The sequence below is a fragment of the Pelophylax lessonae genome (genome assembly GCF_965119305.1).
Source record: "Pelophylax lessonae genome assembly, chromosome: 3".
Classification (NCBI taxonomy): Eukaryota; Metazoa; Chordata; class Amphibia; order Anura; family Ranidae; genus Pelophylax; species Pelophylax lessonae.
In genome coordinates this window covers 31,932,218-31,958,249 of record NC_138770.1, presented here as the reverse complement: position 1 = coordinate 31,958,249, position 26,032 = coordinate 31,932,218, and the positions used below count along the sequence as shown (strand labels likewise).

The 26,032-nt window shown below is 44.7% G+C and overlaps 3 protein-coding genes across 3 annotated transcripts in view; 2 read left to right on the top strand and 1 right to left on the bottom strand.

Moving 5' to 3' along the window:
- Positions 1–26,032, top strand: part of LOC309550274 (uncharacterized protein) — a gene marked incomplete at both ends in the record, with an annotated part of 1,476,097 nt that overhangs the window by 1,341,044 nt on the left and 109,021 nt on the right.
- The window catches only part of LOC309549905 (uncharacterized protein), a gene marked incomplete at both ends in the record, with an annotated part of 228,719 nt that overhangs the window by 101,791 nt on the left and 100,896 nt on the right, over positions 1–26,032 (bottom strand). The window lies entirely within an intron of this gene.
- Positions 1–26,032, top strand: part of LOC309549906 (uncharacterized protein) — a 72,047-nt gene that overhangs the window by 16,653 nt on the left and 29,362 nt on the right. Inside the window, exons 5-6 of the mRNA XM_082250396.1 lie at positions 5,528–5,605; positions 9,287–10,078. Of these exons, the coding sequence (XP_082106522.1) occupies positions 5,528–5,605; positions 9,287–10,078 (870 nt within the window). The remainder of the gene's footprint in view (positions 1–5,527; positions 5,606–9,286; positions 10,079–26,032) is intronic.

Genomic DNA, 26,032 nt, shown 5'->3' with positions numbered 1-26,032 from the left:
GAGCTCCACAAGGTGGTGATCTCACTTCTACCCAGACAGGAAGTCTCTATAGAAGACAGGAAGTGATGTCAGGTATTAATAGGAAGTTCCGGGTGAGAGGTGAGTAAGGAGGAAGTAGAGAGGAGATGTTGCTTGAAGAGGCAGCAGAGGAGGTAATAAGATCTTATTTTCTATTTACACCCAATAACCCCCCCCCCCCCCCCCGTCATGTCCGTCCTCTTCCTCCATAGTCACTGTGATGTCTTTTATCTCCAGCAGATGATGATACACACATATTTAGTGTGGAAAGCTAGATTAACCCCTTCAGAGTCAGAACATTTCTCCTCTTACATATATATTTTTATCCTTACCTGTCTAGACAGAAACCTGTATAGACCGAGTGACAGAACGAATGAGGATGAAGGAGGACCAGAGTCACATGACTGAGAAGATACTAAACCTCACCCTGGAGATCATCTACCTGCTGACCGGAGAGGTGAGGAGGATTCTGGGAGGTCACATGACATCACTCTTATCTCTATTAATAAAACACAGACCTGACTGGAGAGGTGAGGAGGATTCTGGGATTCTAACATGATATTCCTATTGGTTCTCCAAAACAGAGATTTCCTCTTCTGAAGTCAGGTGATCATATGACCATCACAGTGCCTCCATGTGACTCCCTAAAACCTGAGAGACACAACATGCAGAAGATTCTAGAAGTTACCAAGAAGATGATGGAGCTGCTGACAGGAGAGGTGAGCGGGGCTGGGAATTCTGGGACATTATCCAGTAACAGACAAGGGATGTGTCTGGATGGTGACTGTATCATTGTGTGTGTCAGGTCCCTATAAGGTGTCAGGATGTCACTGTCTATTTCTCCATGGAGGAGTGGGAGTATTTAGAAGGACACATGGATCTCTACAAGGACGTCATGATGGAGAATCAGCCGCCCCTCACATCACCGGGTAAGAGGAGACTTTATTGTAAAGGAGAGAGCAGTACGGAGGCTCCACCTAGATCCCCCATCATCTGATAAACACATAGAAACAATGTATTCAGTCAGTGTGTGTCAGGGCTTGGCTCCTGCTACTTAACAAGCAGCTCTTTTCTTTCAGAGCTCAGAAGTTGCTTAGCTGTCGGTTAACTACCAGCCGCTCGTTACCACAGTGACTCACCTGGTTACCATTATCTGCCTCATTAGTCCCATTTTGCTATTTAAGTAGCTTAGCTCATTTCCTCCTTGCCCTTGTGTGGTCTATGCTCTCCAGTGTGTTCCTGTGTATGACTTGCCGTGGCTGACTTTTCTTGCGATACCTGTTCCTGATTTCTTTCACCTGACTAAACTGACTTATGGTTTCCTGATCCTTGCTCCTCTGATTACCTGTTCTGGCATCCAAACCCCGGCTTCTGTTTTTGACTACGTTCCTGAACTGTTATTTTTGCTATTTAATTAAAGGTGTGATTTTAACTGCACTTTCTGTTGAAGCACTCAATACCACTGCAGCCTCGTGCCTCCCCACTTACCATGGAGACTTTTGATGGGAGACCTCTACAGCCTGCCCATGTGACCCATGAAACCACTCCATTGACCATGGCTGTAGGGGCTCTTCACAATGAGATAATTCAAATTCCTTGTCATTTCCTTACCTCATTACCCAGTTGTCATTGGTTATCCTTGGTTACAGAGGCCGAATCCCTCTTTTAATTGCCGTAATGCTGAGGTTTTGTCATGGTCCCCACAATGCACTAATACATCTTTTTAGAAACTGATTAAGATCAGGTGCACGTCTTCAGTCTCTTTATTGCCAAAAGAGTACCATGAATTCTGTGATGTCTTTGACAAAGGTCAGGCTGGTATTTTGGCACATCGGCCTTTTGAGTGCACAGTTGACCTTCAACCCCGGTGCCATTCCTCCTCATGGCCGGGATTACCTACTGTCTGTCTCAGAGGAGAAGGCAATGGAGAAGTATGTTGCGATTTAACTATCCCAGGGGTTCATCCGCAAATCCTCTTCTACCAGTGCTGGCTTTTTATTTGTGAAAAAAAAAGTGGTCAACTGAGTCTCTGTATCGATTATAGGCATCTCATTCACATTACTGTTAAAAATACTTATCTGACCTCATTGATAATGGAATTATTTGACTGCCTCAAGGGAACAACGGTCTTCACTAAGCTCGATTTGCGAGGGACATACAATCTTGTGAGGAATAATGAGGGCCACAAATAGCAATTTAATACTAGGACTGGACACTACGAATAACTTGTAATGCCCTTTTGGTCTCCAACACTCCTGCAGTTTTCCAGAACTTTATTAACAATGTCCTCTGAGATATGCTACCATAATGTGTGGTGGTTTACCCGGATGATATTCTCATATATTCTAAGTCCCTAGAGAACCACCACACAGATGTCTCTCCCGTGTGCTACAGAGGTTGAGAGAAAGCAACCTCTATTGCAAGTTGGGAAAAGTGTGAGTTCCATGTACAGGTTAAATTTTTGGGTTATGTCATTTGTGCTGCCAGGTTTTCGATGGACCCAGAGAAGCCATCTGCAGTCTTAAAGTGGCTTTGGCCTATAGGTCTACGTGCTCTACAACATTTTCATGGCTTTGCCAATTATTATCAGAAATTTTATGAGTAAATTCTCTTTTCTGGTCAAACCCCAGACTGATACTGTATGACCAGAAAAGAGGGCAACCCACAGAATTGGTCCCCGGAATCCATTAAAGCCTTTGAATCCCTCGAGGCCACTTTTGCTGCAGCTCCAGTGCTGGAACATCCTGATCCCATGTTACCCATCATTCTTGAAGTTGATGCGTCTGAGACTGGATTAGGCGCTTTCCTGTCTCAACCTCCTACCCCTGAGAGTTCTATCCATCCTTGTGGCTACTTTTCTTAAAAAATTGTCTCTAGCAGAATGAAATTCTGAAACTGGTGATAGAGAATTATTAGCCATAATTTTAACTCATAAAGAAGGGAGGCATCTCATCAAGGGTACTACTGTGCTGGCCCTCATTTTGACTGACCATAAGAATCTTTCATTCTTGTCTGAGGCTAGACGTTTATCTCCTGGAAGGGCTCAGTGGGACCTTTTTTTTTCTTTTTTTCAAGCTTCATTTACATAGTCTCATTCTTACCTGATACAAAGAATATAAGAGCAGATGCCTTATTGCCGCAGTTTTCCTCCTCTTCCAAAATGGAGTCTGTTCCCACTCCTGTGATACCTTTGGACTGCATTTTGGCTATTTTCTTCTAGTCTCACTTCACCTTTGGGTGAGAGAATGATGCCCTCTCAGATCCATTCTCCTCCTGGAAAACCTCATGACCGCTGCTTTGTCCCCGAGAATCTCCGCACCATTTTCCTCCAGCCCTACCATTCACCTAAGACAGCTGGGCACCCAGGAAAAAATCAACGGCGTATGGACATATTGTTGAGACATATGGCCTATGTCTCAACAATGCTGGTGGCCTAGTCTCCGTGCTCATGAAACCAGCTTTGTAGCCGCTTGTCCTGTGTGTGCTCAGAATAAAACACCACAACACCTTCCAGTGGGCCTCCTTCAACCCATACGCCGTGAGAAGAGAGGCCTTGGATCCACTTGTCTATTAATTTTATTATGGATTTACGCAACTCCCATAGCAACACAGTTATTCTTATGGTGGTTGACCGTTTTTCAAAATGTCACATTGCATTCCGCTAAAGAAGTTTCCTGTGTCCAAGGAACTGGCATCCATTTTCACTGGAGAGTTCTTTCAGTTACATGGGTTACCTAAAGTTATCATCTTGGACAGGGGTAGCCAGTTGGTGTCCAAGTTTTGGGGAGCCTTTTGTGCATAGTTGGGAGTTCCGCTTTCCTTCTCCTCTGCATATCACCCACAGTCCAATGGGGCCGCAGAATGGGCCGACCAAGCCTTGAAGCAGTTCTTACATTGCTATATTTCTGACCACCATAACAACTGGTGGGACCTGTTACCTTGGGTGGAGTTTGCTCACAATAGCACCATCAATGCCGCCTCCTGATTATCTCATTTTATGGTGAACTATGAGTTCCAGCCATCTATGTTGCCTGATACATCTGTTCCGCAAGGCATTTCTGCGTTATAGCAACATCTTCAGGAACTCTGTTCCACTTGGGTGCAGGTCCAAGAATCTTTGCAACACTCCAGAGAGAGGTACAGACTGACCACTGATGCCTACCTGCATCTTCCTACTAATTTGGGGAGAGGGTAAGGTTAATCCAGTGGCCTACACATTAGATCTTCCTTCCAACATGCGTATTTACAATGTATTCTATGTTTCTTTACGTGTTATTGCTATACCACCTCAGTACCATGCCCTCGCCCGCTTAAGGTTGACAACCATGTGGAATATGAGATACAATCTATTATTGACTCCCGTAGGTTTAGTGGACACATACGCTATCTAGTTCACAGAGGGGTTACGGTCCAGGTGAACGCTCTTGGGTCTAATCCTCGGATGTAAATGCTCCTGCCCTGTTCCAGGCTTTCCTTATACATTTTCCCCTCAAGTCTGGTGCTCCCCCAAGGGGGAGGGATTGTTGGGGAAGAGGGTACTGTCAGGGCTGGGCTCCTGATAGTTAGCGAGCTGCTCTTTTCTTTTAGTGTTCAGAAGCTGCTTAGCTGTCGGGTAACTACCAGCCGCTTGTTACCACAATGACTCACCTGGTTACCATTTTCTGCCTGATTAGTCCAGCCTACAGCCAGCCCCTTGTTTTCTTTTGAAGCAGCTGAGCTCATTTCCTCCTTGCCCTTGCTTGGTCTATGATCTCCAGTGTGTTCCTGTGTTACTTGCCCTGGCTGACTTCCCTTCCTATTCCTTTTCCTGATTTTTTGCTTCCGACTATGCTGACTTCTGGTTTCTTGACCCTGGCTCTTCTGATTACCTGCTCTGGCATCCAAATCCCGGCTTATGTTTTTGAATACGTTCCTGAACTGTTATTTTTTTTTTCCTATTTCATTAAAGGTGTGATTTTTATTTTTTTTAACTGTACTTTCTGTCTTCGCCTGGTTTATGGTCCCTAACAGTGTGTGTGTGTTTCCTACAGATGGTTCCAGTAATGGGAACCCACCAGAGAGATGTCCCCATCCTCTGTATTCCCGGGATTCCACACAGGAAGGTCACACCATCCCTCACCATCATCAGGTAGATGAGGAACAATCACTGATAGTATCATTAGGATCTGTACATTATCTGCATTGTTACCATTGATATTTTTATTATATATTCAGAGTGGAAACCTGAGAGATTCTAAAGTTGAGGTTAAAGACTAAATAAAAGAGGAGGATGATGAGGATGGGGTCATAGAGGAAGTACACAAAGATCTGTACCAGGATACCATGGTGGGGTCATCCAGCTACAGGAACCCACCAGAGAGATGTCCCCGTCCTCTGTTTACCCGGGATTACACACAGGAAGGTCACACCATCCCTCGCCATCATCAGGTAGATGTCTGACAATTATTGGTAGTTATGGTTTATAAGCAATCATGTTTTTTTACAATGAATATTTTATTATATCTTCCAGAATGAAAACCTCAAGGAAAATATTGTTGTAAAAGAAGCGTATAAAGAGGAGGATGAGGAGTATCGAGTGATGGAGGAGGTTGCAGAAGGACACAAGAATATGATGGGGCCACCTAATACCAGAAACCCACCAGAGAGATGTCCCTGTCCTCTGTATTCTGGGAATTCCACACAGGAAGGTCACACCATCCCTCAATGCTACAAGGTTGGTGGGACGGAGTATCTAGAACATGGACTTCTGGAGGGGATGTGTGTGTTTTTTATGTAAGCTTATATCGTCCAGATGATATTCTCTCTCATTTTCTTGATTTAGAGTGGAGATCCAATCGATATAGAATTTGAGGTTAAAGCAGAAAAAGAAGAGACGTGTGTGAGGGATGATCAGCAGTCTATGGAGGAGGATGGAATAACGGGGACATTTATAGAGGAGGACACTCCTACAGAGATCAGCACAGGTGGGTCATTAACACTAAATACATTCCTCCACCCATACTGCTCACTTATTGGTCCAGAGTAGGGCGGGGACTGGGTGATATCAGCCTGTAATCTCCTGGTCACTTTCCTGAGCTGTGTTCCCTGTCCTGTATTTCTCTCGGATAATCTTCCTTCTCTGTGCTGCAGACACAATTTATGTCTCTAGACTGGATTTATGGAGATTCTGGGGTTCAGCTGGCAGTAAGATGTTGATGTTCACCATAGACGTGGCTCAGCCTAGACCCCTGGGGTATAAACGTTGTGTCTTCTGCCCCATGCCCGGGTGTAGCAAGATCTGACAGAACAATTCTCCCGGGGTTACTTGCTCTGTTATTTGCTGGCTGTGCCGGGTGGAGGGATATGTCTGTATAGTCTCACACCCAAGTCACGGAGTGCAGTCTCAGGAGATGGGAGGCAGAGGTGTGGGACCTCTGGAACTGATTACTGAACACAAATATTATGAGTCCTGACCCCTGCACTATATACTCTATGTTGTACGTTACATACTTCTGACCCCTACACTATATACAGTCAGGGCCATAAATATTGGGACATTGACGCAATTCTAAACTTTTTGGCTCTATACACCACCACATTGGATTTGAAATGAAACAAACAAGATGTGCTTTAACTGCAGACTTTCAGCTTTAATTTGAGGGTATTTACATCCACATCAAGTGAAAGGTGTAGGAATTAAAACAGTTTATATATGTGCCTCCCACTTTTAAGGGACCAAAAGTAATGGGTCAATTGGCTGCTCAGCTTTTCCATGGCTAGGTTTGTGTTCTTCCCTCATTATCCCATTTACAAGGAGCAGATAAAAGGTCCAGAGTTCATTTCAAGTGTGCTATTTGCATTTGGAATCTTTTGCTGTCAACTCTCAATACGAGATCCAAAGAACTGTCACTATCAGTGAAGCAAGCCATCATTAGGCTGAAAAACAAAACAAACCCATCAGAGAGAGATAGCAAAAAACATTAGGTGTGGCCAAATTAACTGTTTGGAACATCCTTAAAAAGAAAGAACGTACCGATGAGTTCAGCAACACCAAAAAACCCGGAAGACCACGGAAAACAACTGTGGTGGATGATCAAAGAATTCTTTCCCTGGTGAAGAAAACACCCTTCACAACAGTTGGCCAGATCAAGAACACTCTCCAGGAGGTAGGTGTATGTGTGTCAAAGTCAACAATCAAGAGAAGACTTCACCAGAGTGAATACAGAGGGTCCACCACAAGATGTAAACCATTGGTGAGCCTCAAAAACAGGAAGGCCAGATTAGAGTTTGCCAAACAACATCTAAAAAAGCCTTCACAGTTCTGGAACAAAATCCTATGGACAAATGAGACCAAGATCCAGAGTGATGGGAAGAGAAGAGTATGGAGGAGGAAAGGAACTGCTCATGATCTAAAGCATACCACCTCATCAGTGAAGCATGGTGGTGGTAGTGTCATGGCGTGGGCATGTACGGCTGCCAATGGAACTGGTTCTCTTGTATTTATTGATGATGTGACTGCTGACAAAAGCAGCAGGATGAATTCTGAAGTGTTTCGGGCAATATTATCTGTTCATATTCAGCCAAATGCTTCAGAACTCATTGGACGGCGCTTCACAGTGCAGATGGACAATGACCTGAAGCATACTGCGAAAGCAACCAAAGAGTTTTTTAAGGGAAAGAAGTGGAATGTTATGCAATGGCCAAGTCAATCACCTGACCTGAATCCGATTGAGCATGCATTTCACTTGCTGAAGAGAAAACTGAAGGGAAAATGCCCAAAGAAAAGCATGAACTGAAGACAGTTGCAGTAGAGGCCTGGCAGAGCATCACCAGGGATGAAACCCAGCGTCTGGTGATGTCTATGCGTTCCAGACTTCAGGCTGTAATTGACTGAAAAGGATTTGCAACCAAGTATTAAAAAGTGAAAGTTTGATTTATGATTGTTAATCTGTCCCATTACTTTTGGTCCCTTAAAAAGTGGGAGGCACATATACAAACTGTTGTAATTCCTACACCGTTCACCTGATTTGGATGTAAATACCCTCAAATTAAAGCTGAAAGTCTTCAGTTAAAGCAAATCTTGTTTGTTTCATTTCAAATCCAATGTGGTGGTGTATAGAGCCAAAAAAGACTATAATTGTGTTCTGGAGATCATAGACCAAGCAAGGGAAAGGAGAAAATGAGCTCAGCTGCTTCAAAAGCAAAACAGGGGCTGGCTGTAGGCTGGACTAAATCCATTGTGGTGGTGTATAGAGCCACAAAGATTAGAATTGTGTCTATGTCCCAATATTTATGGACCTGACTATACTCTATGTTGTACATTACATACTCCTGACCCCTGCACTATTTACTTTGTTGTACATTACATACTCCCGACCCCTGCACTATATAATCTATGGTGTACATTACATATTCCTGACACCTGAACTATATACTCTATGTTGTACATTCTATACTCCTGACTTCTGCTCTCTCCCCTCTACCCACTGCTATATATACACATAATATGGATTCTCTTTTGTTACACCCATTGTCTACCAGCTGGACATTTTATATCTGATGATTTGATTGGAGGACAGACTTTACATGGTGATAATAATGTGATAACATCCTCCAACTTTGCAATCTTAAACAGAAAGTGATAATGAGGGAGGAGTCAGTAACCCAATGATGGTGGTCTTCAGGATCAGTCCAGTCTTCATCACTCTCTGACTTCTGGTGGGGCTCAGTCCCGCTGTTATTCATGACTAAATCATGGACTAGATAAGGAAGTGCGGCAATGAGTGATAGAGGAGGGGGGGGGGCACTCGTCCTATAATCCCCTCATCACTGTCACTTCTATAAAATACAGTTCTCGTTGTTTCCTCACACTATGACTAAGGTCCATGAATAAAGAAATGAACTGGTAGGAGATCAGAGGACCCATTTACTAGTTACCATGAGGGGGGAATTGTAAGATCCTCAGAGACAAAGCTGTTTGATGTGGGTGGAGTCCTGGTTTAGGGGAACCAATCTGCTGATGTCTAGTAATAATCTTTGTATTTCTATTTTAGTAGATGGACGGGAGATGAGGAAAACCTCAGAGGATTGTCTCACTTTGTCTCCAGACTGTAAAGTAGAAGATGAGGACATCACACAGTATAGTCCAGGAGAAAACCCAGCTACCTCAAATGTCCATCCAGCACCACACACTGTAGATGGACCATCGTATTCCTCTCATCCTGAGGAACCTCAGACTGTGAGGGACAGTGCTGGATCATCGTATTCCTCTTATCCTGAGGAACCTCAGACTGTGAGAGACAGTGCCGTCCTTGCAACAGATAAGAGGTTCTCCTGTACTGAGTGCGGGAAGAGTTTCCATTCAAAATCCAATCTTAATGTGCATAATAGATCTCACACAGGTGAGAAGCCGTATTCCTGTTCTGAGTATGGGAAATGTTTTTCAGATAAGTCCAATCTTTCCAGACATCAGAGATCTCACACGGGGGAGAAGTCACTTTCCTGTCCTGAGTGCGGGAAATGTTTTTCATGCAAGTCCACTCTTTACACACATCAGAGATTGCACACTGGTGAGAAGCCGTATTCCTGTCCTGAGTGCGGGAAATGTTTTGCAAAGAAGTCCAGTCTTTCCACACATCAGAGATTGCACACTGGTGAGAAGCCGTATTCCTGTCCTGAGTGCGGGAAATGTTTTGCAAAGAAGTCCAGTCTTTCCACACATCAGATATTGCACACTGCTGAGAAGCCGTATTCCTGTCTTGAGTGCGGGAAATGTTTTGCACAGAAGTACAATTTTTACATGCATCAGAGATTACACACTGGTGAGAAGTCTTATTCCTGTCCTGAGTGCGGGAAATGTTTTTCAGAGAAGTCCAATCTTTCCAGACATCAGAGATCGCACACTGGTGAGAAGCCGTATTCCTGTCCTGAGTGCGGGAAATGTTTTGCACAGAAGTCCAATTTTTCGGTGCATCATAGATTGCACACTGGTGAGAAGCCGCATTCCTGTCCTAAGTGTGGGAAATGTTTTTCACAGAAATCCCATCTATACATACATCAGAGAACTCACACAGGGGAAAAGCCGTATTCTTGTCCTGAGTGCAGGAAATGGTTTTCACAGAAGTCCAGTCTTTACAAACATCAGAGATCTCACTTGGGGGAGAAGCCACTTTCCTGTCCTGAGTGAGGGAAATGTTCCGCACTGAAGTCCTGTCTTCCTATACATCAGAGTCCCACACAACCCTCGAGGTATATTAGTGCCTTGAGTGTGGGAAATGTCTTCTATATGAAGTTAGTAGACATGTGGGGAAGAAGCACACCCTGATATACACCTCAGATATACTCCATGGCTGATCTTCATCATGTAAGAAACACTTCATAAGGGGATCAGAGATCACCAGAGACATGGATGAAGTGTTGTAGCTTATTGTATATTGATAGCAGGAGAAAAATAAAAATGGAGTCTTTACCTTTCATTGGCTGAGTACATTTTGTGTGGGAAGATTTCACAAACACTTACAGATCTGGTTGTTAAAAATTTGTTCATGAAATGTGACCCGCATTCCCCCAGTCATGGTGAATCGGGATTTCCTATAATGCTCAGTTCCATCTAGTGTAGGGTGACCAGACATCCCCAGTTTCCGGGGACAGTCGCTGGACTGAGGACACTGTCCCCGGATTCAGGGCCAGAATACCGTAAACAGGGTATCCTATGCTGGCTGAGAAGCAGCCTTGTGACTCAAATGCCGACATCTCTGTATATTATGTAGTCCTGTGCCCACCGCCCTGTGTATTATGTAGTCCTGTGCCCACCTCTCTGTGTATTATGCAGTCCTAGCACTCTGTGTATTATGCAGTCCTGTGCCCAGCACTCATGTTTGTTATGTAGTCCTGTGCCTAGTACTCTGTTTATTATGCAGTCCTGTGCCCAGCACTCTGTGTATTATGCAGTCCTGTGCCCAGCACTCATTGTATTATGCAGTCCTGTGCCCAGCACTCTGTTTATTATGCAGTCCTGTGCCCAGCACTCTGTGTATTATGCAGTCCTGTGCCCAGCACTCTTTGTATTATGCAGTCCTGTGCCTAGCACTCTGTTTATTATGCAGTCCTGTGCCCAGCACTCTGTTTATTATGCAGTCCTGTGCCCAGCACTCTGTTTATTATGCAGTCCTGTGCCCAGCACTCTGTGTATTATGCAGTCCTGTGCCCAGCGCTCTGTGCATTATGCAATCATGTGCCCAGCGCTCAGTGTATTATGCAGTCCTGTGCCCAGAGCTCTGTGTATTATGCAGTCCTGTTCCCAGTGCTCTGTGTATTTAGTAGTCATCTGCCCAGTGCTCTGTGTATTATGCAATCATGTGCCCAGTGCTTTGTGTAATTATGTAGTCATGTGCCCAGCGCTCTGTGTATTATGCAGTCCTGTTCCCAGTGCTCTGTGTATTTAGTAGTCCTCTGCCCAGTGCTCTGTGTATTTAGTAGTCCTCTCCCCAGTGCTCTGTGTATCATGCAGTCCTGTGCCCAGTGCTCTGTGTATAATGCAGTCCTATTCCCAGTGCTCTGTGTATTTAGTAGTCCTCTGCCCAGCACTCTTTGTATTATGCAGTCCTGTGCCCAGCGCTCTGTGTATTATACTGTCCTGTTCCCAGTGCTCTGTGTATTCAGTAGTCATCTGCCCAGTGCTCTGTGTATTATGCAGTCCTGTGCCCAGTGCTCTGTGTATTATGCAGTCCTGTGTATTTAGTAGTCCTGTGCCCAGTGCTCAGTGTATTATGCAGTCCTGTGCCATTTGACCACAAAAAAATTGCCCCCGGATTTCATATAAAAAATCTGGTCACCTTAATCTAGTGGCCATAATGTGCTGTCCTGACAGATGTCCATGGCAGCATACGTTTGGGTAGATGAATACGTAAGGATAATCAAGCGCCAAGGACTCCAAGACAAAGTATTAAGGGGATGAGGAAGTGCAGCTGATTAATTGCAGGTAATCTGCATATAAATGGGAAAATAGTAACAAATAGCGAAATGTAGCGTGCAATGAAAGTGCCTGTGCAATATGTAAATACAAGTACCTGAAAGGTCATTGTAAACCGTAGTGCAATTATCAATTAAAGTGCCAAGAAAAAAAATGCTGACCAGCATCCTGGAAAATATATGTAAAGTGCAAAGAAGCAAAAAGAAAATCATATAAAAAAATTATATATAGACCAATCATTAAACTACATATCATTACATCATACGTATAAAGTGCATGTGGAATATGTATATATATAAAAAAACACAGTCCTTATAAGAGTCCACAGTTTTTCAATAAAAGTTGCAACAAAGTGCCAGTGAAGGAATGGTGACACAAAACAGTGCAAGCAATCCAAAAAAATCTGAGTCTTCAATGTGCATTTGTAATCATCCCACCATCCGTGTTATAGAGGGCTCACTAAATGAACTCACCAGCGATAAAGCTGGTATGACCAGCAAATCAAGCTTGTATTAATATATTCCAGGGAATGGATCGGCAACCCTCAATAGCCTTGTGCTTTCATAGTATCCTCCAGGTTATAGCAAGGTTATAGCCAGAATGTTATAATATAGAGGAGAAGGAGAATCGGACATTGTGTAATTCCGTAAAAATATAGATTTATTTAAATACTTTTAATGTACACTCACATTTGTTTGTGTCTAACCCAGACACTAGGGATATAGGGATGTAAACACCCCGCTCAGGCTCGTGCAGCAGGAGCTATGAGCGTGTGTATAGTTGTACAATCCATTGCGGTGTTCCTCCAGGGTTTCGGAAGCCCCGCCCTACTAGTTTCGTCTATTGACGTCTACTCGGGGGGGGGGGGGCAGCTAAAGGCTTAAAGAGGAGTTCCGGCCTATTTTGCAACTTTAGTGATTCCTGGTATGCTTGCTATGCTGATCAACAATTGGGCATTTTCAATTTTTTTCGGGGGTCCCTTACTTTATTTTCAGGGCATTTTTGATTGTACTTCCTCCTTCTCCCCCCCTCTGTGGCCACGGCTACTGACATCACCTCCTGCCTTGCATTGCATCCTGGGAGCTGTTTGTCATCACTCCCAGGAGGCTGGAATCAGGAAGAGCTCCCAGAACACTCCCGGGAATCAGGAAGAAGGACACAGCAGATTACACTGTGGCTTCAGTTGCCCACGTCTAAGATGGCTGCGCCCAGACAGCGTTTTTAAAAGTAAGATTTTGACTAAAATCCAACACTGTACACCTTGTAAGTATGAGAATAGCGGTTCTGTAAAGGGCGATGGATTAGTATTATATTTTTAGTTAAAAAAGGTATTTGAGGCCAGAACTTTGCTTTAAATGTAAGTGAATATTATTCACCCACTGTCCAGGGATACATAGCTACATAGTTAGGTTGAAAAAAGACACAATTCCATCTGGTTCAACCAACAAAAGAAAAAAAAAAAACAGTATTGAAAACCCAACCATACAATCCCATATAAACAATCCTATACCCACTGTTGATCCAGAATAAGGCAAAAAACCCCAGCAAAGCATGATCCAATTTGCTACAGCAGGGGGGAAAAAAATCCTTCCTGATCCCCCGAGAGGAAATCAGATATTCCCTGGATCAACCTTCCCTAAAAAAAAAAAGTTAGTACCCACTTACTGTATATTAAGTACACCCAGGAAAGAATCCAGACCTTTTTTTAAAGCAATCTAGTGAGCTAGCCAGAATTACCTCTGGAGGAAGTCTATTCCACATTTTCACAGCTCTTACGGTGAAGAAACCTTTCCATATTTGGAGATGACATCTGTTTTCCTCTAGACATAAAGGGTGCCCCCTTGTCCTCTGTGTTGACCTTAACCACTTGCCGACCACCGCACGACTATTTACTGCGGCAGTCAGCCACTTACAGGCAAAGCGATGTAGCCCTACGTCGCTTGCCACTGCCGCTCTGAGACGCGCTCCCGCACGTCCCTGGCCCTGCTGATGATCTGATTGGGTTCAGAACCGATCAGTCATCAGGTCCAGGCCAATGATTTTTGGCCTGGACCTGTTGATCTGTCCTGCCCAATCAGATAGTTACTGTGCCTGTGAAATGTAAACACAGGCACAGAAAAGACCCACTCTCTCCTCCCAAAATCCTTTTTGGGTTCATCGAGAGGAGAGAGCGGATCTGAACTGTGAGCACTGCACCAAGCACACCCGCACACACGTAAATAGGCACATTTAACCCCTGATCGACCCCCCCCCCAGTTAACCCCTTCACCCCCTGTCACAACACACACTTTATACAGTATTTAGCATTTACCTATATACCTGTATAAGTGTGACTTGTGACCAGGTTTAGCTCTTGCGGCCATTCCTTTTAGGCTTGGGATACCCGCCACCCCCACAATAAAGATTTAACCCCCTGATTACCCCCAGTTAACCCCTCCCCCCTGTCAAATTGCACACTAATATACAGGTAATATAGTGGTTTACTGTATTTTTGTATTAGAATGATTGTGACTTGAGTTAGCGCTAGCGAATTATTTTCTGTCCCAAGTAGGTTTAGGGTCCCCGCCACCATCCCAATAATGATTTAAGCCCCTGATCACCCCCAGTTAACCCCTATACCCCCTGTCACAATACACACTGTATACAGTATATAGCAGTTCCCTATATACTTGTATTGGTGTGACTTGTGACCTGGGTTAGCGCTTGCGGCCGTTCCTTTTAGGGTTAGGATACCCTGCACCCCCCAATAAAGATTTAACCCCCTGATCACCCCCAGTTAACCCCTTCCCCGGTCACATTGCACACTATACACACATAATATAGTGTTTTTCTGTATATCTGTTATAGTGTGATTGTAACTTCAGTTAGCGTTAGCGAGGGAAATTTCTGTCCCAAGGAGGTTTAGGGTCCCCGCCACCCCCCCAATAAAGATTTAACCCCCTGATCACCCCCAGTTAACCCCTTCATTGCCCTGTCACAGTGTCACTTTTATAGTGTACAGTTTTTTTTCTGATCACTATTATTAGTGACACAGGTGACATTAGTTAGTGTTAGCGTCAGTCTAAGATAGCGCAGATCCCCAGCGCATAGTTAGAAATATTAATTAACCCCTTGATTACCACATACACACGCTTCTATTACTAGAATAATGTTTGAACAGATCAATATCTGATCAGAACTATACTGGCGTCCCCATAGTTTAGGGTTCCCAAAACGCGGTGTTTGCACGATCAGCACTGATTCTTGCCAGCACCTGCGTTTAACCCCTCCGCCCAGCCCACCCCCACCCCACCGATTAAGTTTACTGGCCACCTTGCTATGAAACTGTATCTCCCCAGCAAGCGTGCCAGATACGGGGTCAAGCTGTATAAGCTGTGTGACAGGGCCACAGGCTATACAGTTAGTTTCCGGGTCTACGAGGAAAATGATAACTCTGTGGAGCCCAGTTTGGGACTTGGCGTCACCCTTATCCAGAAAGGGGTACCATTTGTACGTGGACAATTTTTACACAAGCGTGCCACTATTTAGTCACCTTCTTGAATTACAAATTGGCACATGTGGCACCGTGTGACCATATCGCTGGGGCTTCCCCCAACGGCTTGTAAATTCCCGTCTTAGTCGGGGGGAGAGAGCCTGCTTGAAAACGGACAAATTTCTTGCAGTGAAGTGGAGGGATACATGGGATGTTTTCGTTCTGTTCCCCCATTACGCAGACACGACGGTCCAAATTACTACGGCAACTGGTGTTATGGAGAAACCCCTCTCTGTCCACGACTACAACCTTAATATGGGAGGGCTGGACCTTAACGACCAGCTTTTGGTGCCGTATTTAGTTGCCCATAAAGCCAGACGCTGGTACAAAAAAGTGTCTGTTTATTTATTCCAATTGGCTATACTGAACGCTTATGTCCTATACAGGGCGTCAGGACAAACCGGATCCTTCCGAGAATTCCAGAAAGAGATCATCAATGCCTACCTGTACCCAGGAGGTGTTCCTGCCCAACTTTCCCTTCCAGATGCAGTGAGCTGGCTGCATGAGAGACATTTTCCACATGTCCTCCCGAGTACCCCTACCCAAAGACGCCCCCAAAGAAGATGTCGTGTCTGTAGCAGGGTCGGATTTAAGCGTGACACCCGCTATTATTGTCCCACCTGTCCTGACCCACCTGGTCTCTGCATCAGGGAATGTTTCAAGCGCTACCACACACTAGTGGGGTATTAGTGTAAGGTACAGCACGACATAGTGTAGGGCACACAAACACAGGGTCTCGAGAGATGTTCCATGGCTATCAACATTTTGAGAGACCCTGAGCTGGAAAGTTGCAGTTTACAAAAAAAAAGTGTAAAAACAGTTGTCGTGTCAGTTATTTTTAGGTTCTTCTACTCTTCCTACTGTACTTTTAGTGTACTACGTTTGTTTTTCATTCTTTTGTTAACCTGTTTCTCTTGCAGGTACCCGTCAGCTGCCACACTGATTTTATATATTCTGACACAAACAGCATTTGCGCACAGCATATATGGATACCTCTGATGGCAGCAGCTGTGGTAGGCTGATTTCAGCACTGCAGTTAAAATACCTTTAGGTATACATGGAATATTGTCATGTATACCCGCCATTAAATCAGTGGGTTTGGCTGTTGGGTGGTTAATGGTGTGTAATACTACACAATATTCCTGTGGTGATTTCTGTTAGGTTCTCTTTTTTTGTTCAGCCCACAGGCTGCATTAAAAAAAAAACAAAAAAAAACTACACTATATGCCAAACAAGGACCAGCAATGTACTGGTACGTTGCTGGACTTTGAGTGGTTATATCAGGATGATGCCTACAGATTTAGGCATCGCCTTGGTATTGTTTTTTACAGCCAACCATTGGCTTACATAAAAGCAATCCTAGCGGATAATTGGCCGCTAGACTGCTTTTACATGCAGTGGGAGGGGACTCCACCCCCCCCTCCCGCCGCCTTCTGTGGTTTTTCTCGGGCTCTCCTGTCCCACCGGTTAACCCGAGAGTGCAGCCGGTGGTTCAATTATCTAACCATAGAGCTGGTTGGAGAGGAGAATGGCTCCAATCATCTCTATGGCCTAAGATACTGGAGGCTACGAGCGTTTCATGACTTCTGTTTCGCCAGAAATAAACAGCGCCATTGGGAAATTAGTAAAGCATCTTATCACACCAATTTTGGTGTGGTAAGATGCGTTACTGTCAGAGAGATCTAGAGTTTAAAAGACCCCAGTTTTTTTTAAAAAAAGAGTACCTGTCACTACAGATTGCTATCATAGGGGATATTTAAATTCACTGTGATAACAATAAAAATGATTTAAAAAAAAAAAATGAAAGGAAAGGTGTCAAAATAACATTAAAAAGCAAAAAAAATAAATAAAACAAATCAAGCCCCCCCCCCCCCCCCGTCCCCCTGTGCTTGCGCGCAAAGGCGCACGCAGGCGTTGGTCTAGTGTCATATGTAAACCACAATTGCAGAATGCATGTGAGGTATCGTCGTGAACGCCAGGTCGAGGGCAGTAATTCTTGCAGTAGACCTCCTCTGTAAGTCTAAAGTGGTAACCTGTAAAGACTTTTAAAGGCTTTTAAAAATGTACGTAGTTTGTTGCCGCTGCACAGGCGTGCGCAATTTTTAAAGCATGTCATGTTTGGTATCTATGTACTCGGCCTCATATCATCTTTTAAATTTTTACCAAACAATTTGGAATTATATAGTGTATTTGTGCATTAAATTTTAAAAACATGTATTTTTTTCGCAGAAATTGCGTTTGGAAAATCTGTGCGCAAATACCGTGCGACAAAAAAATTTGCAACATCCACCATTTTGTTCTATGGGGCCTCTGCTTTAAAAAAATATATAATGTTTGGGGGTTCAAAGTAATTTTTATTTTTCCATGTAAACAAGTGGTTAGAAGAGTGGATGATGTGTGGCTAAGATTGAGCATAAAATGCCGGGACAGGTCAAACACCCCCCAAATGACCCCTTTTTGAAAAGTAGACACCCAAAGCTATTTGCTGAGAGGCATATTGAGTCCATGGAGTATTTTATATTTTGCCCTGAGTTTCGGTAAGTTCACAATTTGTTTTTTTTTACACAAAGTTGTCAGTAAATGATATAATGCTCACGCATGCCATGGGTATATGTGAACTGACACCCCAAAATACATTCTGCTGCTTCTCCTGAGTACATGGATACCCCATGTGTGAGACTTTATGGCAGTCTAGCCTCATACAGGACCCCAAAAATCAATCCCCACCTTCAGGCTTTCGAAGGACGTAAATTGTTGATTTCGCTCCTTACTACCTATCACACTTTTGAAGGCCATGAAATGTCAAGATGGCACAAAACCCCCACAAATGACCCCATTTTGCAAAGTAGACAAGCTATTTTCTGAGAGGCATGGTGAGTATTTTTCAGCTCTCATTTTTTTTGGAAAATAAAAAAAAAACAGGGAAATGCATTTTTTTCCTCTTTTTTCAATTTCCAAAACTTTATGACAAAAAAGTGAGATCTGCAAAACACTCATCATGCCTCTCTGAAAATAGCTTAGGGTGTCTTCTTTCCGAAAAGGGGTCATTTGGGGGGGGGGGGGGGTTGTGCTTTCTTGGCATTTCATGGACTCCGAAACTGTGATATGTAGTCAGGAGTGAAATCAACAATTTACGCCCTTGGAAAGCCTGAAAGTGGTGATTAATTTTCGGGGTCCTGTACTCGGCTAGACTGCAAAATAGTCTCACACATGTGGTATCCCTGTACCCAAACAAAATTTACATCCTTTTTTTCCCACAAATAGAGCTTTCTTTTGGTGGTATTTGGTTTGGGTACAGCATTGTATGACCGTGTTATTGTCAGTTAAAGTCACGCAGTGCCAAGTTGAAAAAAAGGGCCTGGTCTTTGAGCAGCCAAATCCTCCGGGGCTTAAGTGGTTCATTTTGCGATTCGGCACTGCATTACTTTAATGGACAATTGCGCGGTAGTGCAACCCTGTAATAAAATTGATGTTCTTTTTTTCCCACAAATAGAGTTTTCTTTTGGTGGTGTTTGATCACCTCTGCAATTTTTATTTTTTGCGCTATAAACAAAAAAAGAGCGACAATTCTGAAAAAAACAAAAAAAAAAAACAATATTTTTCACATTCTACTATATGACGACATTCCCAAAAAAAAAAATTAAAAATCAAAATTTTTTAACATTTTAGTCCAACTTGTTTTCAGCTACATATTTTTGGTAAAAAAATCCTAATAAGCGTATTTTGATTGGTTTGCGCAAAAGTTATTGCGCCTACTAACTACGGGAAAGAGTTATGTCATTTTTATTGTTTTTTTTTTACTAGTAATGGCGGCGATCTGTGATGTTTTGCCGGACTGCGACATTGCGGACAGATCGGACCCCTAACCGACATTTTTTACACTTTTGGGAGGACCAGTGACATTACTACAGTAATCAGCGCTAAAAATATGTATTAGAAACATAGAAACATAGAATGTGTCGGCAGATAAGAACCATTTGGCCCATCTAGTCTGCCCAATATATCTGAATCCTATGAATAGTCCCTGGCCCTATCTTATATGAAGGATAGCCTTATGCCTATCCCATGCATGCTTAAACTCCTTCACTGTATTTGCAGCTACCACTTCTGCAGGAAGGTTATTCCATGCATCCACTACTCTCTCAGTAAAGTAATACTTCCTCATATTACTTTTAAACCTTTGCCCCTCTAATTTAAAACTGTGTCCTCTTGTGGTAGTTTTTCTTCTTTTAAATATGCTCTCCTCCTTTACCGAGTTGATTCCCTTTATGTATTTAAAAGTTTCTATCATATCCCCTCTGTCTCTTCTTTCTTCCAAGCTATACATGTTAAGGTCCTTTAACCTTTCCTGGTAAGTTTTTTCCTGCAATCCATGTACTAGTTTAGTAGCTCTTCTCTGAACTCTCTCTAGAGTATCTATATCCTTCTGGAGATATGGCCTCCAGTACTGCGCACAATACTCCAAGTGAGGTCTCACCAGTGTTCTGTACAGCGGCATAAGCACTTCTCTCTTTCTACTGCTTATACCTCTCCCTATACATCCAAGCATTCTGCTGGCATTTCGTGCTGCTCTATTACATTGTCTTCCCACCTTTAAGTCTTCTGAAATAATTACTCCTAAATCCCTTTCCTCAGATACTGAGGTCAGGACTGTGTCAAATATTCTATATTCTGCCCTTGGGTTTTTACGCCCCAGGTGCATTATCTTGCACTTATCCACATTAAATTTCAGTTGCCAGAGTTCTGACCATTCTTCTAGTTTTCCTAAATCCTTTTCCATTTGGCGTTTCCCTCCAGGAACATCAACCCTGTTACATATCTTTGTGTCATCAGCAAAAAGACAAACCTTACCATCGAGGCCAATTGCAATATCACTTATGAAGATATTAAACAAAATTGGTCCCAGTACAGATCCCTGAGGTACCCCACTGGTAACATGACCTTGTTCTGAATGTTCTCCATTGACTACAACCCTCTGTTGTCTGTCACTCAGCCACTGCCTAATCAACTCAACAATATGGGAGTCCATGCTCAATGACTGCAGTTTATTGATAAGTCTTCTATGTGGGACAGTGTCAAAAGCCTTACTAAAATCTAGATATGCAATGTCTACTGCACCTCCACCGTCTATTATTTTAGTCACCCAGTCAAAAAAATCTATAAGATTTGTTTGACATGATCTCCCTGAAGTAAACCCATGTTGTTTTTCATCTTGCAATCCATGGGATTTAAGATGTTCCACAATCCTATCCTTTAATAGGGTTTGCATTATTTGCCTACTATTGATGTCAGACTCACTGGTCTATAGTTGCTCGATTCCTCCCTACTACCTTTCTTGTGAATGGGCACGACATTTGCCAATTTCCAATCTTCCGGGACGACTCCTGTTACTGTAATAATGACACTGGCAGGGAAGGGGTAACTCTGTGGGTGATTAAGGTGTTAAATGTGAGCCTAGGGGAGTGATTCTAACTGTGGGGGGCATGGCTTGTGATATGACCATAGAAATGTGATCCTATATAGAATGGTGATCATTCCAGGGGAAAAAACAGTCAGCTGTGTTTACAACATCCAACCGTCCTTCTCTCAGCGGTGAAAGATCGTGGATGTCAGGCGGTAATTGGAGCTGCCTGCCCGCTGCATCAACATTCCCAGCTGATGAGCGGGGACGGGAGCCTCCTGTATAGCTACGTTGGTTTGCCCAGGAGCGGCTGCCTGCTGCAGCATAACTGCAGCGGGCGGTCGTAAAGCAGTTAAAAACCACCCCAAAACATGCCAAACCCCCCCTACTGACCCACCAATAACCTCAATGACCCGCCACACAGGAGCGATCTCAGACGGTAACACTCGCTGACCGATGGTGTCCTGAGCCGTCGTCCGCTATATAAAGGAAGGGGCGGGGATAGTGGTGATTGTGACGGAACCGTCCCACACTCCACTTGAGTGCTTCCATCAGTATACTGCTTCCTCCAGTCTGAACATAGATATCAGATATTACATATTGCAACCAAGAACTAGATGGGATACGTTTAGCTGCAAAACTGGAACTGTTTATTGAACAAGAATACATGCTTTTTATACACTACACACTCAGTTATATTTTTATATACAGTTGTGTTTGCATACGATAATGTGATCAGCCTTACCAAACACTCTAAACATTAAGCTAATTAGCAGCCTGGATAATCAGGGATCTTATTCCGGGTCAGACTTGCCGGCATCGAGCTCACGGAATACAATACACATTATTACAAGTGTAAACACATCCCCAATAGTTTGCTAGCAGACAATAGGTGTGTTAATTAGCACAATTAACAATACAAACAGTGATCTCCCCCCTCCTCAGACTAGTAGGCAACAGACTATAACAGGAGACTGTAACGGAACAGGGCACCCCAGACCGGGTACCTCCGTTGACAGATGCTCCTAATGCTTCCCAAGGGCTCCAGGCACTCCACCAGACACCGTATGCACTTCAGACTCCACGAACCGCCGCAGCTTGGTTAGGGTCTCGCAATCTCCTACCCACCCTGGACCTACGACAAGGCTCCAGGTTCCTGTGGGTGAACCTCTCTTTCCCCAGAGAGTGCAGCAGAACAAGCTCTTACACAAGCTCTTACAAGAGCTCAGTGATTCTCTAAGGGAGTATGGAAGACCATAGCAATCCCTTGCAGCAGATTCCGCCAATAAGAGACAAAACTCTAGATTGAGGGTGAAGAACTGAAAACAACTTTATTGAACAAGACTTATATACAGAATTTGGAACATCCCGCCCCCAACAACTGCTTTCCTATTGGTCAATTGTAAAGTACCTGCAGTTCCCCTTCAGGTCCTCCTTAGCCATGCAAATGAGGAATTGAAAATGAGTCAGCAGTGATTGGTCAGATAGCTTGACCAGAAGGACTGCCATGTGCAAGGAGACAGAAGCCCCCAGGGGGCAATCAATGTACACAATAGCCAGACACAGAACAATGGGAGGTCATTAGCACTTACAATGAGACAGGGCAATCCACATTCCCAATACACAAACAAAAGGAAAACCTTGCTGACATTGAAAGATATGTAATATACACAGCATTTAGGAATTACAGATTTCATGGCAAATGGGAATAAATCTTAATATTTCTATATGGAGATATTGCTGGCAAATATGAAGCAATCCAAACCATTACTTATCTGTCTTTAAATTCCAGTGATGGTGAATACCGTCACATATCTTCCCCCCAAAGGTAGACTAATCCATGTACCAGACCTCCAATCGGTCTGTGCCTGAGTTAGTCGGGTAACAAGTCCCAAAGAGTCCATCCTTCATGGCAGCATCCTTTACAAAGTTCCACATAGTTTGTAAGTTTGTCTTGGCAAGGCGCATGGAGCTCTCATAGCCGATCAGTCTGCAAAAGTCTGGTTTGGGCAGGCCAGACTGGGCTTCTTGGGCACCCTGTGTCCCTAAAAGACACAGGGTGATTTAGACATAAGAGGAGCCTAGTAGGCTGAGAGAATAACTTTCCAACCTCTCTAAGGTAGGCTGTGTTCCACAGGCCCTCCCAATGTCTGCAGCCACCCAGTACCCCAAACAAATTGTCGGGAAAACAGTGTTACTCACCCAGCCAACCTCTGTCTCTCTTGTAGCACATACCCACTGCTGTGGATAAGTGTGGACTGGCCCTTCTCCTGGGAGTCCTTTCAGCCACTGGAGAGAAGACAGGGTGGTGGGGCTCACTTCGTCAGGCTATGGGGATCTGGGCCGACTGTCCAGCATCCCTGGGGTGTACAAATGAGGACTGTAGCTTTTGCAGGTGCTGGGCAGAGGTTGGTAACACTCTGCCCTGTTGCCAGCTCTTCTGCTGGGTTAGGGTTGGTGAATACTACCCCCAGGACCTGGTTGGGGGTCTGCTGTAGAGAGGAGGGATCGCCTACCTCCTCCTCCTGGTATTCCTGTGGGGCAAGTTGGGGATCTGGACCGGCCGTCCAGCATCCCTGTAGGTCTGGTGCAGAGACCGCGGTCCCATCTGTACCATTGGGGTCAGGTCTGTTGTCGCCCTGTGGTTGGGGAGAAGGATTAGTTGTCTCCTCTCCCTGGAAGGTAGACTGCTTCTTGGAAGGAAGGATGACACCTTCGGGTCCCTGTAACTCCTGCTGTAGCTGGGGATCTGGGCCAGCTGCCTAGGCTCCCTGTAGGGCCGGTAGATAGACCTCGGTCCCATCTCCCCCTGCCATCGGTGGGTCTTCCAAGTACCACCAGTCTGTATTGTCTCTCCAACTCAAGGGTTGTGGGTCTGGATCTGCCACCCAGGACTCTGCTTGCAGGGTAGATTGGGGTGGAACGGAGCAGAGCAGGCGTAAGTAGTCCTGCTCCAGTTCCCACTCCATTCCGACCAGATGAATCAGGTCTGACCCCAAGTCATTCACTTTGGGGAGACCCAGTAGGGCTTCCCTGGTGTCCTGGATTTCCCAGCACCGAAACTCTGCTGGACATCCAAAGTCCCTCTCCTCAAATGCCTCCCACAGCAAGCCCGGGCCACTATAGTCCTCACCTTCCGGCATATTGTTGTCAGCCATCCAGTGGTCGAGCCCGGTGGCGTACCACTTTAGTGCCCGGTAAGCTTCATCCAGCCACAACTCCTTCCAAATCAGGTTCCACAGCTCCGTCACCCACTCATGCAGGGGTTGCTCTCCTAGGAAAGGTAACCGCAGGGCAACGTATACCTGCAACCGCTGTTCTTCGCTGGGAAGGTTCTCTCTCCGCCTCCACTGCACATCCTCTAAGGCCTCATACCACATCTCCTTTCGAGTGGCATCTCTCCAGTCCAGTATGGCTTCCTCTGATACAGGCCCATCCTGTTGGACCAAGTGTTGCTGCAACCTCCAGAGAAACTCCTCCTCATATGGGGACGCTGCACGGGTGTTATCTCGCTCCATAACGTTACCGGTGTCTCCGAGCTGCTTCTCCTCACACTAGGACGCCATCCCACCGCTTGCCACCAATGTAACGGAACAGGGCACCCCGGACCGGGTACCTCCGTTGACAGATGCTCCTAGTGCTTCCCGAGGGCTCCAAGCACTCCACCAGACACCGTAAGCACTTCAGGCTCCACGAACCGCCGCAGCTTGGTTAGGGTCTCGCAATCTCCTACCCACCCTGGACCTACGACAAGGCTCCAGGTTCCTGTGGGTGAACCTCTCTTTCCCCAGAGAGTGCAGCAGAACAAGCTCTTACACAAGCTCTTACAAGAGCTCAGTGATTCTCTAAGGGAGTATGGAAGACCATAGCAATCCCTTGCAGCAGATTCCCCCAATAAGAGACAAAACTCTAGATTGAGGGTGAAGAACTGAAAAAAACTTTATTGAACAAGACTTATATACAGAATTTGGAACATCCCGCCATCAACAACCACTTTCCTATTGGTCAATTGTAAAGTACCTGCAGTTCCCCTTCAGGTCCTCCTTAGCCATGCAAATGAGGAATTGAAAATGAGTCAGCAGTGATTGGTCAGATAGCTTGACCAGAAGGACTGCCATGTGCAAGGAGACAGAAGCCCCCAGGGGGCAATCAATGTACACAATAGCCAGACACAAAACAATGGGAGGTCATTAGCACTTACAATGAGACAGGGCAATCCACATTCCCAATACACAAACAAAAGGAAAACCTTGCTGACATTGAAAGATATGTAATATACACAGCATTTAGGAATTACAGATTTCATGGCAAATGGGAATAAATCTTAATATTTCTATATGGAGATATTGCTGGCAATTATGAAGCAATCCAAACCATTACTTACCTGTCTTTAAATTCCAGTGATGGTGAATACCGTCACAGAGACCTACTTACAAAAAACACATTATGGCAGGGGACCCCAGTGGTTTGAGTGGATTACATTACCATCTAAAGTCATTGCTAGTTTGAGGCATAGAGACCCCAAATATGGAACCTCCAGTTCCCAGAGTCTGTGTGTTTTAGGGAGACATGAACATGAAACAGAAACAAGACCACTCCACCGATCCCCCAGGCATACACCTTCCAAAAAGCAGTGTTCATGTAAATGCCAGGGCCCATAGTCATTGGGTAAGAGCCCATGTCCCAGCTAGGTCTGTCACAGTGACATTATTGCCCATGTAAAGCTACCCCAGTGAAGGCCACTTAAAGATAGTGAACCCCAATGGTTGCCCTGACCCTGTAAATCTTCCAACCCCTCTGACACACTGGGTTCAGACATTTCTTACTGTACCCCAATTATGGCCCTGACCCTGCAAGTCTCCCGACCCTCTGACAATCTGGGTTCAGACATTTCTTACTGTACCCCAATGGTGGCCCTGACCCTGCAAGTCTCCCGATCCCTCTGACACCCTGGGTTCAGACATTTCTTACTGTACCCCAATAGTTGTCCTAACCCTGCAAGTCTCCCGACCCCTCTGACACCCTGGGTTCAGACATTTCTTACTGTACCCCAATGGTTGCCCTGACTCTGCAAGTCCCCCAACCCCTCTGATACACTGGGTTCAGACATTTCTTACTGTACCCCAATGGT